Below are 21120 nucleotides of genomic sequence, written 5' to 3' on the forward strand. Positions count from 1 at the left end.
ATTGTGTGATACAAAAGAGGTATAAAATATGGTCCATCACTTTATTGTTGTTGTTGTTTTTTTTTTTTTTGGTGAGGCAATTGGGATTAAGTGACTTGTCCAGAGTCACACAGCTAGTGAGTGTTATGTGTCTAAGGCCAGATTTGAACTCAGTTCCTCCTGACTCCGGGGCTTGCACTCTATCTACTGTGCCACCCAGCTGCCCCTGTCCATCACTTTGAGGAGCTTCAAATCTATTTGGGGAGAAAGACCTATACATGTAAGACAATGAGTGAATAAGACAGTATTAAATATAAAAGGATTTTGCATTCATGTAATAAATACCAAATTGTGACATAAAGACAGTTTGATAATAGGGTCATATCATAATAGAGACAGTATGGTACAATGGATAGGGAGACCTAGACTCAAATTCTGCCTTTTTTTTTTTTTTCCCAAATTCTGCCTTTTATATTTAGTTCTGTGGCCAGGAGCAAGTTACTTAATTTCCCTTATTCACAGTTAACTCTCTAAAACTATAACATATAGATGACCTGCATTCTGTGTCTGATGGGGATTTCACTCAGGAATTTGCATACTGACAAAACCACGTATTCTCGACATACTGATGTATAATTAGTGCTTCTTAGAGGTAATAAGTGAAATTAAATGAAAAAGGAATTCAAGGAAGTGTTGAGGGGTGTGGATGAGAGGGGAATGGGTTCTCTTCTATCTTAGGGATCATGTGCCATTTGTTCCTATAATGTCATCATGTAACAGTTGAGTGATGTCATGTACTCCCCTTAGAGAGGACATGTTGGTTACTCAGTGGTTAAATGGAAAGAGGTTGTTAGAGTACCAAAATAATTCTCTTAACCAGGAAGCTACCAATGAGCTAAAAGCCTGAGATTTCAGCCTGGTTGAATCAACTTCATTTGGAGCTAGGCCACTTCCAAGACTTTTTGGAAAAAAGATAGTATTTTCTTTTGTGATCATATGGGAGCAAGATACACTGAAGGGCTGGGGCAGGGGGAGGGTGGGTAGAGAAGAGGAATCATGGTAGGCTGAATTGCATTGGAGAAAGTTAGCTAAGAAGGATCATAGAATTTAGAGGCAGAAAGGACCATCAAATTCATCTAGGTAAATTGCCTCATTTAAAGATGAATAAGTTGAAGACCAGGGAGTTTTAAGCAATTTTCCCAGTTTCAGGAGCCATCTAGTCTGTACTGAGTATAATTGCTTTAGATGTTCTTTTAATTACCTATACCTTACTATTGTTATTTCCTTAAATACTCTTTTTCCTTGAGCTTTATTACTTTAAAGCATGAGCATGGTTTTCCTGAGACAGTCAAGGACAAAAAAGGAAAAAAGGGATTGGGTATCAGTCAGTCAATAAGCATTTTTTAAGCACTTACTTATTAGGCACCGTGGGAAATTCTGGGGATACACAGAAAGGAAAAAAACATGGTCCCTGCCCTCAAGGAGCTACCTAACATCCTTTTTTTTTTTTGGTGAGGCAGTCAGGGTTAAGTGACTTGCCCAGGGTCACACAGCTAGTAAGTGTCAAGTGTCTGAGGCTGGATTTGAACTCAGGCCCTCCTGACTCTAAGGCGAAAGCACCTAGCATTCTAATGCAGGAGATAACGTGCAAATAATGTTGTACATAAAAGATATTTATAGTGTAAATTGGATGTGCTCAGAGTAGAGGCAATTTGGGAGAATCAAAGGAAAACAGGTTGCCAAGAGAATGTTATTTTTCTCCTCTGTGGCCACTGACTACTTAATATAAGCATAGGGAAAGAACTATCTCTGATTCCCACCTCCCATTCTCTCATCCCTAGGGATGAGAGATAGCTAGTGTGGCAGGGGCACAGAGATAAAGAATGGAGCGTGGTGTTTGAAGAACAGCATGGAGACCAGTATACCTAGATTTTAAAGTACATGGAGGTTTTTGAAGTAAATTACAGGAGAGGAAGTGTAGAGGCCTAGTATAACCTTTCTCAAGGAATTTAACCAAGAAAAGGAGGAAGGTTAGAGGATGGTAGCTGAACAGGCATGGTTGCATCAAGTAAGGATTGTTTTAAAGGATGGAGGTGATGTGGGCATATTCGTAGGCAGTAAGAATGAGCCAGTAGGTAGAGATTGATGATTAGAGAGAGAAGGGACAATGGAAGAGGTAGTCTGCTAGAGAAGATGGTTGTAAGGACAAGGGCCCCTTTCATATGAGAAAAAGAAGCAATTTGACTGATGTGAAGTGAGGAGAAGGAGAGAAAAGGTAGCTGTCAGTGAAATTGCTTCAATTTTTTTGGTGAAGAATGAGGAAATGTGCTTAGCTGGCAGCGTGGGGGCCAGGAGTGCCATGAAAATGAGGAGCGATAAGAATGTTTGGAACAACCACTATGATGAGTGAGATAGCATATTGTTTGGGGATCTCTTCCTGTGGTGATAGCCCAGTTGAGATTATGTAAATATAAATTTGTGATGGAGATGGTCAGCGCAGTTTTGTGATTTCCTCCAACTCTGCTTGGCAGAAAGTAGATATATATGAAGGAAGTGGCTGGTGGAAATAATCTAAGGTTAGGGTTTGGCAAGGCATGATAGCTGATAGGATAGGGGTGAGTAATTGGAGTGTGGAGGATAGTGTAGAGTTGAACTAATTCACCAGATGGTTGAGCTAAGTAAGGGAGGAGAGTATAGCCAGTGCAAGGTAGTGATTGGAGATCATGGTGAGGACAAAAAACAGAATTAGGGATGTAAGGAAAATTGGAATGGTAAAGGATTGTGATGAGATAAAGGTCAGAGCTGGGATACCCGGATGTGTTGGCATTAGGTCCCTTTGGGGAATCAGAGCTTTGGAGCAACGTTTTGGGCTCTAGTTGGTTCAGCTGTATTAAGTCAGATTGCCTATTTTCCTTTTGAGTATAGGAAAGGGCTAGGGGGCAGAGTTTCCAACTCTCCTCTGAGAAAGCTATAACATCTTAGAGCAGATTCCTTAGAAAGCTTCATGGAAGAGAGAAAATTTGGGTTAAATATGGATGTGCCTGTGGAGAGGGATGAGGAAGGCGTGGCAAATGGCAAGAAAAACATTAAGGGAGATATGAGCACAGTAAGAAATACTTGCTGTGTTTAGTATGTAGCTTTTGGTTAGGGGGGTTAAATGATACAAACAGATAGCTTTTGAATGTGAAAGTTGTTTTGTTTTATTTGATAAGTCTTCGGGGACTTATACCCTTAAAGGGGAAAAAATTCGAATTATTTAGCACTGGAGTGCCACTTAACTTGTTATGTATCTGTACTTGTTCATATATATGTTTCTTTCTAACTTTAAGTCTTTTATATATGAAAGTCCTGTTTCCTTAGATATTAAGTCCCTTGAGGACAGAGAGAATGATTTTTCTTTCTTTTGTATCTTTTTATAGTGTCTAGAAATTGTGTCTTACACATAATGAGTTCTTATTTTAATAAAGAAATTGTTGATTGAATAACTTTGGCAGTGATGCCCAGTAGAGAAAAATGTGCATAAGGGGTAAACAGGCAGATTGATTAAAAAAAATTAAAAGATATTTATTGAAATATTCTTGATGTTTCTCATTTAACTTTTTGGGGATTGTTTTATTTACAGAGTCCAACACTCACCTACTTTTAAAGAAGTGAAAGTGCAGCTTTTAGAGGATGCATGTGCAGTAAAAGACCCTATTTCTCTGGAGAGGAAATCGTCATCCAATGGAATCGATTCCGCTTCAGCTGTGGCCGCCGCAACGGCTGCTGCCATTGCAACAGCAGCTCCACTGATAAAAGTAGGCTTCTTCAGCAGGTTTATAATTACTATAGCTTTATAATTTATAATTTATAATTATATAGTATTTGTAATTTATAATGATGTAGCAATTTATAATTACTATAGATTTAAAGTGTATTTCTAAAAGCTTATATGACAGATTGCTGTGTCCTACTCCTGACTCAGGCAGGGCCTTGGAGATTTCTTGTTACTCTGGAGAAAAGAGTTGCCTGTTTGCTATTCCTTGCTTGCCAGTGGTGGTATGGATTACCTACCTACGTCGTGGTGATGGTGAAATCCAGTGCAGTCATTCTTCATTGTCATTTGCTTTTTGCTTCTTAGCTACTTTAAACATTTTTATTTATTCTCTAATTTTTAAAGAATTAGTTTTATTCTGAACTTAAACACCCTGAAAAATGAACATTTACAAATACACAGCAAAACTCAAAAAACTATTATGAAACTATGAGTTTTCATTTCATATCATTTACTTTTTAAAAAAGTATGTAATCACTTCTACATGTTAATTTCAAAACTGGCTTGTACGTACTTCCTTCTGAACGCCCATCTTTTCTCTTCTCTGCATTTTAAAAATGTTTCACGAACTTTTTTGTCTTTATTTTTACATTCCTATTGCTAATGCTCCATCTCCCTTCCTTTTCTTTGCCCCCAATTAAAAACAAGGAAAGAAAGGAAGAAAAAACCCTCTTAACACATAAGCATAGTAAAAAAAAAAAACCCAACAAAAAAAGCAAATCCGTGTAGTGCCCCATGTCAAAAATGTATGTCTCTGTGCCTTGAATTCATCCCCTCTCTATCAAGAGGTAGGTGCGACCTAAGATTTAAGACCTTTGGAGACAAGATTGCTCATTGGGTTCTGCAAAAGTTTTTCAAAGTTGTTTGTTCTTACATTGTGGTTGTTCGGGTATAAATTATTCTCTTGTTTCTTTTCACTTACTCTGCATCCATTCATACTACTTAAGAGTCTTTGAAATCATCTTTCACAATTTTTTACTGCACAGTAATATTTCATTATATCAGTATACCACAATTTATTCAGCCGTTCCTCAATTGATAGACATCCTCTTAGATTTCAGTTCTTTACTTTTCTTTATTTCCCCCTTAAGGATCAGGAAGTTTGTTTAGCTTATGACTGTTCTCTTTCTGCTATTATACTTCCTCTTTTTCATGGTATGGTCTTAAATTAGTAGAATTTTTCATTAGTTTGACCTTTTCGTAGTACTCTTTAAATCAATCAATAATCATTTGAGCTCAAATACAGAGAGAAAATGGAAATAATCCATGTTTTCCAGAAGCTTATGTTCTATCAAGGAAGACTACACATCTTTACTTTTTCTCTGTAGCTAGAAAAATCAGAAAAGGTCTCTTATATATCCTCTTACATATCATTTTTTTCTCTGCTAGTGTTTATCTCTTTGGTTTCTTGGTATCTTATTTTTCTAACTAGCATTTCTTGTACTATGTAATGGCAGAAAAGTGGGAAGAATGTACTGCTTTACCCTTATATTTACTGTAAACTTACTTTTATTACTAGGCTACTCAGAATACATGTTTGTCTCTAATGTTAGAATGTAAGTCCGTTTTGAGTAGCCTAGCACAGTGCACATCACATAGTGGCTGCTTAATAAATACTTGTTGGTTGATAATACCTACTTTGTTCTGGGTACAACTCTTGCCCTCAGAGAGCTTTAGTTCTATGTAGGGAGAGACATAACTAAATATATGCAAAACATATGCAGATATTTGTATTTGATATGTTGTTGATAAATGGTGATCTGGTAATTAATATTAATGCAAGAAATCCTGGTTTTGCTATATTTTTCTTGTTTTAGGTACAGAGTGATTTGGAAGCAAAAGTTAATTCTGTATCGGAATTACTCAGTAAACTCCGGGAGACAGACAAACAATTGCAACGTGTTACAGAGCAGCAGAAAAACATTAAAATTCAACCTGACAGATCTTGTTGCCAAGACCGTGAGAAGCAGTTTGATGTGTTTATAGGGCAACACCTTAGGCATCTGGAAAAAATGCAACAACAACAATTAGATATTCAGGTATCTTAATTCAAACTAGATTATATTGCTATATTTCTTATTACTTTATTATCTTAAACTGATAAATAACCATTATTAAAATCTTTAATGAAGTATTACGTATAACTAGTTTAAATTCCTAGTTAATATCTACTGATGTGCAAAAAATTAAAATATAAAAAATCTGAGTTTGAGTATACAAGGGAAAGCAAAATTTAAGTAATTTTTGTTAACCTTTTTATTAATGTGTATTGTCATTTTCATTGATTTCTTGTTAAACCCTGACATATTTTTTTCAAGTAGTTGCAGGTTGTTTTGCCTTTCTTGTAGGGGTTATGATGATATTAAGCATTTTTTAAATGAGTATCTTACAAGATTAAATTTAATTCCAGAAGTGTTTGTTAAGTACTTACTAAGTATAGTGCTGTGTGCTGAGGATATAGGCAAAAACAAAGCAGTCCCTGGTGTTAAGGAGGTTTTTTTTTGGAGTGGGGAGGGGGATGGTGGTAGAGGGGGGATGCAAAATGGACACGGGTAAGTACAGTAAAAAGAAAATTGAGAAGAGAGAAAACACTAATACCTGGCAGCACCAGGAAAGGCCTTATCAAGGAGGCGGCACCTAAGCTGAGCTTTTCAGGAAGACAAAGATTTTGAGAAGAGGAGATGAGTATAGAGTGCATCCCAGGCTTGCACACTGCACTGGGCCAATGTTAGGGGTGGGAAATGGAGTGTCAAGTTCCAGAAAAGCTGCTAATGAATTTGGCTGAGATATAGAGTTCATGAAGGGAAATAGTACAAAATAAGGCAGGTGGGAACCAGATTGTGTAGAGTGGTAAATACCAGCCTGGGGAATTTGTATTTCATTCTATAGGCAATGGGGAACCAATGAAGGTTTTTGAGCAGAGGAATCAAATGGTCAGATCTGTGTCTCAGGAAGACTATTTTGGCAGCTATATGGAGGGTGAATGAAGAGGCAAGAAACTACAAGCAGGGAGAGACCAATTAAACTGTTATAATCAAGGTGAGGAATAGTGAATGCCTGAATGAGGTACTTATGTTCATGAGAGTGGAAGAAAGGGAATGGATGTGAGATGTTGTGATAGTAGAATGGACAGAAGTTTACAAATAACAAGAGAGAGTAATTCATAAGGAAGAGTTAGAGATGAGTCTACTATTGCAAATGGTGATGCCAGCAACAGAAATAGAGAAGTTATTTAGGGGAGAAGTTCTGTTTTTAAACTTGTTGCATTTGAGATAGTTGTGGAATATTCAGGAGGCAAATGATGATTTGTGCCTGAAATTCAAGAGAAACACTAGGTGAGGATTTAGGTAACATCTGAATAGATACAGATGGTACTTAACCTATGGGAACTGATGGGATCTTTAAGGGAGAGGTTGTGGACTCAGAAGAGGTCAAAACCTTGGGTAATAACCACACCAGGGAGGCAGAGGTGGATCGTGAGGAGGAAAAGAGCAAATGAATATTGAGAAAGAAGAGTTAGAAATCAGCCAATCAAAAAGCTTTTATTAAGTGCCTGTTATGTGCCAGGTATCGTGCTAGGTGCTACAAAATACAAAGAGTGAAACAGTTCTTACTCTCAAGGAACTTACATACAAGTACATAGATAAGTATATAGAAAAAACATGAGGTGAATGAATAGCCATAAATACATGATAGAATGAGAACCAAGGTCATACTGGCTTATTTGCAGAAATCTCAGCTTACTTTTCCATTATTTCTCTGTGTTTGGTGGTACCTGACTACTAAACCCTTTAGAGTGGTAGTCAGGAACCCATGTGCTGTGTCTTTGTTTTCCTAATTTTTACATGAAGCTTTTTCTGCTAGTGCCTCCCCTCTCAAAAATACCTTGTATTTACTTTGTATGTATTTATGTGTGTACATATTATCTCCTTTGATAGATTGGAATCTTCTTAAGGGTAGGGACTTCGGTTTTGTCTTCATATATCCATTGTTTAGCAGAGTACATAGTAGACAGGTAATACATTCTTGTTGATTGTTTGATTGTATGTTTGTCTACATGCTGCTCTAGATCTTGGATATAGAGAATATCCAACAGGGAATTTTTTGATGGAAATTCTGGGTTAGCCTACATTTGCCTATCTGACCTTGAGAATCTGAGCTAAATCTCCCATTCGTAACAAGACTGCTCAGCAGCTGACGCTGGGATTTGATAGTGTGTAGAAACTGTTTTCTAGCTTTAAAATCTTATCATAGTACTAACAAGATCCTTATTAAAGTTATGGTGTATAGCAGTTATCTGTATACTCTTAAGGCATACAGATTGTTCTGGGTCAGATTGGTATCAGGCTTGATTGTTCTGGGTCAGGTTGGTATCAGGCTTGATTGTTCTGGGTCAGGTTGGTATCAGGCTTGATCTTGTAGTGCAGGTTCAGATCAGAATGAAATGGGACACTTAAACCATCTCACAGACAAAAACAAAGTATGTTGACAATATTATGGAAAGGATATCCAGCAGGGATTTGGTATTGGTTTATTTGGGCAAAGCTTCCTTGCCTCTACTCTTGTCATGGTAGCATGTGTCATGGCTGAGGCATGAGTGACTCCTGTGCTGCACTTTTATGCTTGGGTAGTCAGGTAGCTATGTCAGTGACTTGGACCAAGTAAATTTTATTGCCTTTTCAGAAAAAAAAAGCCCAGCCTGTGTGGATTAAATGTTGCTCCAGAATATCCCACCTCTTGGTAGCAAAGATCCTTCTAGGATCTTCTCATCACTAGACCACTGGTTTGGTATTGCCAGAGGGTTAGCTTGGGCAGTGCTGGAAGTGCAGCTTAGCCAAAAAAAGCAAAGCAAAGACAAAGACAGCCAGAAAAGATAATAAGCAAGGGAGGAGTCTCCTGAAATGGTTCCTGGATAAGAATTGCAGCAGAGACCACAAATCCAGGCCTGGCCGTTTCCTTTGGAAAGGACTGAGATTTAAATCTCAGTAACTGGGTTTATGTAGTGAGTGAGGCCAGATGTTTGTTGTTCATAGTGGGTCTTCTGATGGAGAGAAGTATTGATGAGCAGGAGCCTTACCAGTAACAGCGAGGCCACGTTGTAGATGAGGACGCTTGGGGCACAGTTACGAGTCCTCATTCTAGGTCAGAGTCAGTTACAGCAGGTGTCCAGCTTGTGGTTCAGTGCTAAGAGATTAAAATATAATTGGGAAGTGTTTGGCGTCAGACTGTTCTTTGTTTAACCATTTTTGAGGAAAGTACTTTCTAGAGGGTTTTGTTTGGTTGTAAGTTGGGAAGCGTTTGTAGTCTCAAAACAAAATTAATCTCATTTTAAAAAGAAAGTCATAAAACAATTTTGTCTTCTAGAACCATTTAATTACCTCTGCCTTCAACACTGGCAGATTCCAGCCTGTCAACGGGCCGCCTTCCAATCCAGTAGGAAAATCATTTGTAAAATCAGAACTTCAACGTCCTGTTACCAGTAACCATTCTTCACATCACAGACACATAGAGCTTCCTAGTCAAGGTAAATAATGTTAAATCCAGTGAGTCATGTCTGATACTGATTCAGTTCTCACCCTTGATGAATGTCATTTTCATTAAATTAATTTTCTTACTTTTTTTTCTTGTTTTTTTGACCTATTTTTCTATACAAACAAGTAGCAAGTGACTACATCATTGTGTTAATTAGCCTATATTACTTTTTTGATGTTTCATGAAATTAGTTTTCTTATCTTTTGTGTGCATTAGCAAGTATTTATTGTCGGGCATTGTGTTAATGTTTTGGAGATAGAGGTACAAAGAATGAAACAATCTTACTCTAAAGGAGCTACTAAAACCTCTTCGGTCAAAATAGAGTTTAACTCCCAGTTTATGCAATTAAGACTGATACTTCAGTGAATCTTATAAGCTGATTATTGGTATTGCTATTGTTAATGCAGATCACAAGTTATATGTACCCTCTTATCCTTTGTGACTTATGTGCATGCCCTCACAGAGATCTTCCACGGGGGATCTGTGCAGTGAGCTAGATACTTTCCTCTAGGTCTTTTTACATTTTGTAGGTACTAGTGCAACAATCTGTCCATCCTTGTTGATAACATTATTTATGGCTCCATAAAGTTCCTCTTTGATGCCTTATTGTGAGAGGTGAACCTGGATTTTCAAAGTCGGTACCAGTAGAACTTAAACTCTGAAACGGTCTACCCAGCAATGTGCTGGAGCCAGTTATAACAGAAATCGGAGGTGCTACAAATCAGGGCTTGGTTTATTTTTCTTGTTGATTGTCTAGACTTAAGAAATTGTCAGTAATATAGATTAAATTTAAGAGTGTATGTGTGTACAAACTTTCCCCTTTCTCTCTACTTCCCCCACCCCCTCCTGCCCAAGGTCAGGTTGTATTTACCAGCGTTCCTTTGTATTGCTATATAAAAACTGGTTGAGCTCAACAGTAGTAGAAAGCTCAGGGAATGAAGTTATCACCAGACCGGAGGCCTGGTAAGTCTAGGGCAGTAGTGTCAAAATTAGATTAAAAATGAATCCCTGCCAGCAGGCAGCGTATTGACTTAGAAAATCACAAATTAACATTATATTTTACTGTATTTTTATTTGTTTTGTTAAAACATTTCCTAATTACATTTTAATCTGTCTCAAACCACTGAGAAATCTTGTGGCCTCCTGGGGAGTTTGACACCTCTGCTGTACAGTAACAACAACAACATTTAGATAACGCTTTAAGGTTTGCAAAGTGCTTTGTAGACATCTGCTGTTTGATTTGGGCCTCTTGACACCCCTGGCTTTATAATACCGGAACAACTTCAGATAAGTCTGTCTCTGTGACAGATCCAGTTTGCTGTTTAAAGACCAATCCAGAGAAAGCTCATCACTGGTGGGTTGGCCAGTGAATTCTTTGGCTATGACAGCCCATCTGACAGAATAAAATTTAAAATGGCCCTCATTCCTATGTGTGCCCCTTCTACTTTTGCAGTGATATTGGTAGAATAGCAGAAAGGAATGCCAGGAACTTCAGTTTTTAGACTATCTGTAATCATTAACTTAACTTTGGACACTCTAAAGAGTTGATCTTTGGCCAGTGAGTGACCCACAGTGACCCGACAAACTATTGTCACTACCTTGATATTAGCATTCTTAGGCTAAATGAAACTAGAAGGTAAAAGAAATAGCTAAAGGGAAGGTGGCCCACAGGTTCTCCTTGTATAGCCAAAGGAGTTGATTTTATTATTGATAGTGACTTAAGTACAAGATGGGTACAAGAGAAAATAGTGGAAAATAAATTTTGGGTTTAAGCAATAAAATAGGCCAGAGGCTTGCAGATTGCTTACTCAGTAGCTTTATGCCTATATATATTATCATATATGACAGTTGGACCTTCCTTTTGGACTCTCAGCATGACAATCCCTAATCTGCTAAATGAAGATATGACAAAGGCACTAATGCAAAATAAGGTAGAAACCTAACATAAGTGGGCCAGATTAGGTTTACAAAGAAGAAATCCAGGTTAGAGAGGAAGCAGGAGAACAATTATACAACAATACTGTGAAGACAGTTTTGAAAGACTTAAGAACTCTATCAATGTAAAGTAACCAACTCTGATTCTAGAATTCTCTTGATGCTACCTATCTCCTGACAAAGAGGTGTTGGACTTAGGGGCAGGTGAGGTATATATTTTCTGGACATAGCCAATATAGGATTGTGTTTTGCTTGAATTACACGTATTTGTTAAGAGGGTTTTGTTTCTTTTTCATTGAGAGAGAGGGAAGTAGGGGAGAGAAAATAGATTTTTGTTAACTGAAAAAAATTAAATTATAAGAATAAAGCAAGAAATCAGTTCTCAGAATATTTAAACAGGAGAGGATGCCAAAGGATTTAGAAAAATCACAAAAAGGCATTTGAGAATACAGCAGTAACTACTAATGTGTATGTGCTTCCTTTCTTTTCTCTTTAAAATCTTTGAGAATGATCTATATGCATATCAGGGGTATTCTTGATGAAAATAGAAAAGGAGAACAAGAAGGAGTTTGTGAACAGAATTATATAATCACAGAATTGGAAAGTACCTCAAAAGCCATCTAGCCCTTTTCAAACTTAAAAAGGAATCCCCTCTAGAACGTACTTGACCAGTGACCATTCAGCTTTGGCTTGAAGAGCTTTATGGAGGGGAAGACATTTTTTCTTAAGTCTTCTTCAAAGTCTGTTTCACTTTGGATGATTGTAATGCTTAGAAAGTTTTGTGTTATGCAGATTGTGTACTTGTTTTTTTTTTTATCTTCCTTTTATCGTTCCTAGTTATAGCCTCTAGGACCAAGTGGAGCAAGTCTTTTCACTTGTCTGCCCTTTAGATAACATAAAGACAACTAACTATTAACTCTCCCTGAGTTTTCTCTTCTGTGGTCTAAACTTCAGGTAATTCTTGTATGGAATGATCTAAAGACTCTTTGTTATCTCAGTTGCCTTCCACTGGATACTCTTCAGCTTCTCAGTGTTCAGGAAGATCTGAGTTCTAATCCTGCATCAGGCACTTACTAGATATGTGACCTTGGACAAGTCACTTAGCCCTTAATTTCCTTATCTCTAAAATGAAGGTAATAGAACCTACCTCACTGGGTTGTTATGAAGATCAAATATCTTAAAGTGGTTTGTAAACCTTAAAGGACTATATAAATGCTAGCTATTATTATTAATACTACCAATAACCCAGTCATTGTACAGATGAGGAAACAAATGCCCAGAGAGTTTACTTGCCCAAAAGTAACTTGCCTAAATCAAAACAAGTAATAAGTAATAATGGTAGAATTTGAATCTTGTTCTTCTGACTCAAAATGCAGTGTTCTTTTCACTATTTCATACTGCCTCTTCAGTTCTGTTAGCTTTGCTTTTTGTTTTAATGGTTACATACTTACATTTTGGTTACATTGTAAAAATATTTAAACAAGGACAACTTAAAAATGCAAAGGTGTTTTATTGCTAAGGTTGCTTTTCTTTCTGCATTTAAGCATATTTAAGGCAAGTTGAAGATACGGGATTTGATAATCAAAAATCTCCACTTGAGACCCCAGCACCCCGAAGATTTGCTCCTATACCCGTTTCTAAAGATGATAAAATCTCCAAGAATGGAAGGCCTGGGGAAGAAAAGGAAAATTTACAGTTATTATCTTGCAAAGGTAATAGACTTGTAACAATGTGCCTTTGTTTTTTTTATTTCTGTGCCATTGAAAGTTGTAAACACTGGTTGAATCTCAACTATCCGATTAAAATCCCCTATGATAATTTCTACTCATGTTTTTGAATTCATATTTATAAATTTGCAGTCTGTTAGTATAGCCTTTTTCTGATTGCTATTGGTTTAATATCAATGGGAGGCATTTTGCTCCATGGCTCCAATTTTGGAATTGCTTCCTTGATCAGATTAACATATTTGTCTTTCAACACATGTCACGACACCATACATTTCCAGATGCAACTTTCGTGACTTCACTGACACAGTTTCCTGCCCTGTGCAGTCTGATTGGCCCCAGCTTCCCTTTTGGTTTGGGAGCATAAAAAGTCCCAGTCCCATGTAGTTGCTGCCTTCTCAGACTTGGTGAGTGCCTGAGACCACATGAGTTGCCATACCCTGATAACACATTGACCAGTCTTGTTTCTGGATGGAGGGCTAAGGCCAGAGAAGCTGAATGCTCTTGTAACCTTGATGTGTCCTTGCTGTGTTGAGGCATAATAAACATCCTTTGTTCAGTGACTCATAAGTGCCTTTCTCAACCCCTCTTAATCCTAGTGCCTTCCTTCTGTTAATTATTTCCCATTTATCCTTTATGTAGATTGTTTATATATATTTGTTTGTTGTCTCCTCCTTTAGATTGTGAGCTCCTTAAGGGCATAGACTGTCTTTTGCCTTCTTGTATCCTTAGTAGTGCCTGGTGCATAATAGGTACTTAATAAATATTTGTTGATTACCTTATTCCAACTAAGAGGTTCTAAGAGGAACTAAGACTACTTGAACATAAGAGATCTAAAAGGTTGTATTTGACTTGTATGAATCGATTATTTTGGATTTAGGACTTTAAGACTTAATAGTTTATTCTTATTTATTTCATATACTGTGACATTTGTGCCTAACAGTAACTATACTGGAATTATCTGTATATTTTTCATCATTTTCTCTATTACTAAGTAATTAATATAGATTAATAATAGAATCAGAAAGTCCAAAACTTGTTAGGGGTTCTAGAGTTTATCTGAACGATCAATACAGGAATCCACTCCACAAAATGTCCAGTAGCTAGTCAGCTAACTTCTGCGTTAGGACTCTAACTGATGAGCAGTTCACTGCCTAATGGGAGAGTTCATTTCATTTTCAGACAGCACTAGTAGTTAAGAAGTCAACCTTCTCCTTACCTTCTGCCTACTTTTCACCTTTAAAGCCATAAAATATAAACTCAATTTCTCTTTCATATGATATCCTATTATATATTTGAAGAGGGCTGTTTGTGTCCCTCCCAAGTCGTCTTCTCCTCATGTAAAACTTCAGTAAGTCCTTTAATCCTTCCTCATATAACATGCTTCTCATTATCCTTGCTACCTTTCTAGACATACTTTAGCTTGTTAAATGTTTTTAAAGTCTAGATTTGTGATTTTATTGGTGTGGGGAGCTCCTACTTATGGAGGTCTGCACTTTATTTATAAACAGTTGCTTGTGAATAGTATTTAGAGGTCAAATAATGTGCTTTTAGTTACACAATGTATGTTAGAAGTTGGATTTGAGCCTAGGTCTTCTGATTGATTGCAAGGCCAACTTTTTTATCTGGTATACCAAGTGCTTTCTCTGCTTCTCAGAATCCCTTCTAACGTGTAAGTTATTGGACTTTTTTTTTTTAAATGCTTTGTGACGTTCAGTCAACAAGCCTTTATTAGGTGTCTACTATATGCCAAGTACTGTACTAGGTGTTGGTGATACAAAGTCAAAAATAGGAAGCACATTAAAGTACAACATTTGGCTTTGGATAGAACAGAAGAAAGTGGTAGACCAAAAGGTAAATGACATATCCCTTTCTTGGATGTACATTAAAGATGTGCTAAAAATAATGCTCTGGAGGGTTTTTTTAATTAAGCTATTAGCACAAAGTAAATTATTACTGTGTTAATACAGTGTGTTATAGACTTGGGATTAGACCTTTATAGAAAAGTGGATGGTTATATAGATGTAGACACAAACAGGCCTTGGCCACAAAGAACTTCATAAATATGCTTTCATGGTAAAACTTATTGTATGTGTGGGTGTAAATGAACACTTAAAAATTATTTTTGTAATTTGTTGATTTGTTTGATTTTTGAATTGCTATCATCCATGATAGGCAGTAAGTCACAACAGAGCAAGCACTGACTTTGGAGTCAGAGGATCTGAGTTCATATCCTGGCTCTGCTGTTTAGTACCTGTGGGACATTGGACAGATCTTTTATAAAAATCAAGGGGGATGTACTAGATGACTTCTGAGGTTCTTTCTAGCTCTAGGTGCATGATCTTGTGGTTTCTTTTCCCAAATAACTTACATCCTGTTGCAGAGACAACATACATATATGTGATATATACGTATCATATATGTATTTATACGCAGGATAAAAATAGGCATAATAAATATGAAATAAATGCAGTGAAGGTAGAGAGACAGGGCACTAGTAGTTGGAGGGGTTAATTCTGTCCAGGAGGAAACATGCTCAAAGTTGGGCTTCAGATGGTAAAGTTATATACTCTAAAAATGGGTTTGGTGGAGAACAAGTAATTGGTGCCAGATGTCAAAAGGGACATTCTTAATTAGACCCAAATGTGGTAGAGAAGGTCTTGGAGTCACTTATCAATACCAGGCTTGGGTAGGGAGAGTTTTTTATTGGGACCAGAAATTGGGAGAGAAGCTGTGAGAATTAACTGCCTGACACAGGGTTGAAATAGGTCAGAAGAGGAGAAAAGTTAAAAGAAGAAAAGTGAAAAGAACTATATAAGGATTACAGTTATAGGCATCATCTAAGAAATGTTAGTCTAATAATTTGTTAGAATTTGAAGTACTTTTTTGTGATTGCATTTGTAGAACTGATGTTATTCTTTACAACTCTAAACATCCACAGTGAAAAGGAAGATTTCCCAGAACTTTGAGATTGTCTCTAATAAAAACATTATAATTCCATATAATTCTTTATATGTAGTTTGACAGTGCAGAGTATGGCAAGACTGGCATATCCCTTATTCTGGACGTTATTCTTCCGTTAATTTGACAGAAGTGTTTTTGAGAATCCAAGTCATGCTGCAGTCCACAAATACCCTTTAGGTCTTTGTCACATAATGCGGTCTAGCTGTTTGCACTCATTTTGTACTTTAACTGTTAATTTTTTTTAACCTGAGTATTGGATTTTATATTCATCTTTATTATATTTCATTAAATTGGAAACATTTCTTACATAGTATAATTTTAAAACATGGATGAATTTTGTGGTTAATAAGCATGAACAATGATGTTTTTCTTAATCTAATTTGCTGATTATTAGTTTAGGTAGATATAGATGGAGCATGTTTTTCCAGGCTAGTGGAAATATATGTGATTGATAAGCACTGAAAAATAATTCTATGATTTAAAAGTATTACATTGTTGGAAGAACTTTTAATTTATTTATATTTGGGTACACTAGAACTTTTAGTTTGTGTTATAAAAAGACACACCTAAATATTAAGATAATTATGTATTTTAGGAAGAGGAGTAGCAGATGAGGTCATTTAACTAAGAAATGTAATGAAGAGAGAGTTAAGTCTGCCTTGGACTAACTATTTTACAATACCCAAATCTTACTGGATTTTGAAACCAAATCATTTTAATTTAATAATCATAGTCCTTGTTTTATAATTTTTTCCCCTTAGGTTACTGATAGTATTATATAGAATTCTATACACAAATATATTCTGTAGAAATGTTAATTTTCTTGCTATTTTTGTTTAGTGTTACCATAAAATAAAATTTGTTGATTTTGTATTTCAATTATATTTTTAGTTATATAAACTTGGGCCAGATTTTGAATTTTATTAGTTTATAAAAAATTAATCATAGTATTTGAAACTATTTTTGCTTCTTAGGAGGTGGAAGATTGTTGGAGCAGATCCTAAATAGTCAGGACACCTGTGTAAAAGAGAGTGAGTCTTCAGAAAGAATATCACTAGCCACATCAAGAATGAAACAGGATCCTCTGAGAGACAGGTAAAAAAAAAGAGAGAATGAAGTAAAAGATTTATTATCTGTTTATCAAAAAGGGAAAAAATAGAAAGTTGAGGGACAGTTAGGTGATGCAGTGGATAGAACACCAGCCCTGGAGTTAGGAGGACCTGAGTTCAAATCTGGCCTCAGACGCATAACACTTAGTAGTGTGTGACCCTGGGCAAGTGACTTAACCCCATTGCCTCCCCCCCCAAAAAAAAATAAAAAAGAAAGAAAGATGAGACATGAACATCTTTGTAAATTTTGAGAAATTACAGTTCTATAGCTTATTGTGTTAAGCTTAGATCATTATATTTAGATCAGTAAATTGAGAGCTGCAAGTGACTGCTGATCCAACCTCTTCATTTTGTAAATGAGGAAACTGAGTCCTTGTGTGGTGAAGTGACTTGCCTAAAATCATAAGCTACTAACTATTGGCAGAGCGCGGGATATTAGAACTACTATCTGGCCCTGAATCCCAATCCAGGGCTTTTCTGTAAGTCCTACTTATTTGTTGGCTTATCTGTTGAATTCATTTTAACAAACATTTATTATGCATCTACAGTGGGTCAAATACTGTACCAGATTCTGGGGATACAAAGTTAGAAATGAAAACAGGCTCTGTTTTCAGATAGGTCACATTCTTCTGGGGGAAATAATGTATATACAGATAGATTAATGCAAAATACATACAACATAATTTCCAGATAGGAGGAAGGGATCAGGAAAAGCTTGGAGGAACTAATGTAGCCAAGCTAGGAATTATCACTGGCAGAAGCGGGGAGAGTGAAAGAGCATTCCAGGCATGGAGTTTGGCTCATGCAAATATACAGAAGTTGATGATCAAACTTTTGTGTAAATGGAATAGCAAGTAGCACACTTGTCTGGAATTTAAGTGAAATCATTTTGGAAAGATAATTTGGAACCAGGGCTTTAAACATGAACCAAAAGAATTTATATTTTATTCTGTCATAAGTGTTCTTAACCTTTTTTGTATCATGAATCCCTTTGTCTGTCTGATAAAGCCTGTGTACCGCTTCTCAGAATAATATTTTTAAATGCATAAAATAAATTACATAGGATTGCAAAGACAACAAATTATGTTGAAATACCATTATTAAATTTTTTAAAATTAATTTATTTTGATTTATCAACAATCATTTCCATAAGCTTTTGAGTTTTGAATTTTTCTCCCCTTCCCTCCCCACCTCCCTCTCCAAGATGGCACACAATCTGATCTAAGCTATACATATACATTCCTATTAAACATATTTTCACATTAGTGATGTTGTAAGGAAGGGTTAGAACAAATAGAAGGAACCACCAGAACGAGGAAACAAAACACAACAGAAGAAAAAAAAATAGCAAATAGTATGCTTTGATCTGCATTCAAACTCCATAGTTCTTTCTTCTTTGTGGATATCATTTTCCATCATGAAACCTTTGGAGATGTCTTAGATCCTTGTATTGCTGAGAAGGGTTAAGTTTATCGATATTAGTCATCGCACAGTGTGGCTGTTACTGTGTATATTGTTCTCTTGGTTCTGCTCACTTCACTCAGCATCAGACCATATAAGTCTTCCCAAGTTTTTCTGAAGTCAGCCTGTTCATCATTTCTCATAGCACAGTAGTATTCCATTACATTCATATACCACAACTTGTTCAGCCACTCCCCAGTTGATGGGCATCTTCTCAATTTCGAATTCTTTGCCACCACAAAAAGAGCTGCTGTATTTTTGTATATGTAGGTCCTTTTCCCATTTGTATGATCTCTTTGGAATACAGCCCTAGAAGTGCTATTGCTGGGACAAAGGGTATGCACATTTTTATAGCCCTTTGGGCATAGTTCCAAATTGCTCTCCAAAATGGTTGGATCATTTTACAACTCCACCAACAATGCATTGGTGTTTAAATTTTCCCACATCTTCTCCAACATTTATCATCTTCCTGTTTTGTCACGTTGGCCAATCTGATAGGTGTGATGTGGTACATCAGAGTTATTTTGATTTGCATTTCTCTAATCAGCAGTGATTTAGAGCATTTTTTCATATGACTATAGATGGCTTTAATTTTTTCATCTAAAAACTGCCTATTCATATTCTTTGACCATTTATCAATTGGGGAGTGACTTGTATTCTTATAAATTTGACTTAATTTTCTATATATTTTAGAAATGAGGCCCTTAACGGAGAGACTGGTTGTAAAAATTCTTCCCCCTACAAAAAAAATTCTTTCCCAGTTTTCTATTTTCCTTCTAGTCTTGGTTACGTTGGCTTTGTTTGTGCAAAAAATTTTCAATTTAATGTAATCAAGGTTATCCATTTTGCATTTTGTAATGTTCTCTGTCTCCTGTTTGGTCATGAATTCGTCTGTTTTCCATAAATCTGATAGGTAAACTATTCCTTGCTCTCCCAGTTTGCTTATAGTATCAGCCTTTATATCTAAATCATGAACCCATTTTGACTTTATTTTGGTACATGGTGTGAGATTTTGGTCCATGCCTAGTTTCTGCCATACTCTTTTTCAGTTTTCCCGGCAGTTTTTGTCAAAGAGTGAGTTCTTATCCCAGAAGCTGCAGTCTTTGGGTTTATCAAATGATAGATTACTATAGTCATTGACTACTGTCAATGACTATACTTAACCTATTCCACTGATCCACCACTCTGTTTCTTAGCCAGTACCAAGCAGTTTTGATGATTGCTGCTTTATAAGACAATTTAAGATCTGGAATGACTAGGCCACCTTCCCCTGCATTTCTCTTCATTAGTTCCCTTGATATTCTGGACCTTTTGTTAAAAAAAAGTAACAGACCCCAGATTGAGTCCCTGTTGTAGAGGCCAAAAGAAGATACTAGAGTTTATTGATTAAGGTGATTACATTGTCAGACCTATGCTTTAAAAATATCAGTTGGACATCTATGTGCAGCATGGATTGGAGTGGGAAGAGATTGGATGTAGAGGAACCAATGAAGATTGCGAGAGCAGTAGAGAGAATAGAATTGATTTAGGATACATTGTAGAAGTAGAATCAGTAAGACTTTGCAGCTGATTGGATTTGAGTATTCATTCATGTATTCAGTAAACATTTATTAAGTGTCCACTGTGTGCCAGGCACTGCACTAAATGCTGAGGATACAAAAAGAAGCAAAAGATAGTCCTTGCCCCCAAGGACCTTACAGTAAATCTCATTGGGGAAACAACATGCAAACAAATATATACAAAGCAAGCTATGTACAAGATAAATAGGAAATAATTAAAAGAGGGAAAGCACTGACATTAAGAGGGCCTGGGGAAGGCTTCCTTTCGCAGGTGATATTTTCACTGGTACTTAAAAGAAACCAGGGAGGTCAGTAGTTGGGGTAGGGTAGGGAGATCATTTCAGGCAGGGGGGGCAGCCAGAGAAAATGCTTGGAGCCAAGAATTGGAGTGTCTTGTTCCTAGAACCTGCAGGAGGCCAGTGTCGTAGGATTGAAGAGTACGTGTTGGGAAGTTAAGATATAAGAAGACTAGAAAGGTTGGAGGGAGCTGGGTTACGAAAGACTTTGAATGTCAAGCTGACCATTTAGGAAGCCACTGGAACTTATTGAGCTTATTGGGGTTATGTGATCTGACCTGCGTTTTAGGAAAATCACTTTAATGAGTGAATGGAGGGTGGATGGAAGTGGGGAGAAACTTTGCAACAGGCAGAAAAACTTTCAGATATTTCAGAGAGGGAAAGGAGGACTGAGAAAAGGACATTTATTATTATTATTTATTACTAATTTTTGTGTTTAATTTTAGTTGAATAGTAACATTTGACTAGTCAGTAGTGGTGAGTGAGTGGAGTTAACAAACTCATCTAGGCATTGACTGTTAAATGACACCTTTAGGGGAATTTCAAGGTCAAGTGAAAGTTTTTTTTTTTTTCCCAGATGAGTGATCTCTGGAAATTTTTGTATACCAGATAGAAGGAGCCAGTGGATAAAGAGGTTGAAGGTCAGAGAAAGGAGATAGGGTGATTGAAAGAGCAAAAACCTGGAACAGGCAGGATAGGATGGGATCCAGGGCACAAGTAAAAGGATTGACCTTGGCAAGGACAAGG

At 36.6% G+C, this 21120-nt stretch overlaps 1 protein-coding gene across 4 annotated transcripts in view; it reads left to right on the top strand.

Annotated features, from left to right (window-relative positions):
- KIAA0586 (KIAA0586 ortholog) overlaps positions 1-21120 on the top strand; it is a 117916-nt gene that overhangs the window by 11844 nt on the left and 84952 nt on the right. For all 4 annotated transcript variants that reach the window (XM_027842903.1, XM_027842905.1, XM_027842904.1 and 1 more), the window contains 5 exons: positions 3602-3776; positions 5611-5832; positions 9158-9317; positions 12805-12972; positions 16923-17043. In XM_027842903.1, coding sequence (XP_027698704.1) covers positions 3602-3776; positions 5611-5832; positions 9158-9317; positions 12805-12972; positions 16923-17043 — 846 coding nt within the window. The remainder of the gene's footprint in view (positions 1-3601; positions 3777-5610; positions 5833-9157; positions 9318-12804; positions 12973-16922; positions 17044-21120) is intronic.

Source organism: Vombatus ursinus, unplaced genomic scaffold (genome assembly GCF_900497805.2).
Source record: "Vombatus ursinus unplaced genomic scaffold, bare-nosed wombat genome assembly UNPS02014893.1, whole genome shotgun sequence".
NCBI lineage: Eukaryota > Metazoa > Chordata > Mammalia > Diprotodontia > Vombatidae > Vombatus > Vombatus ursinus.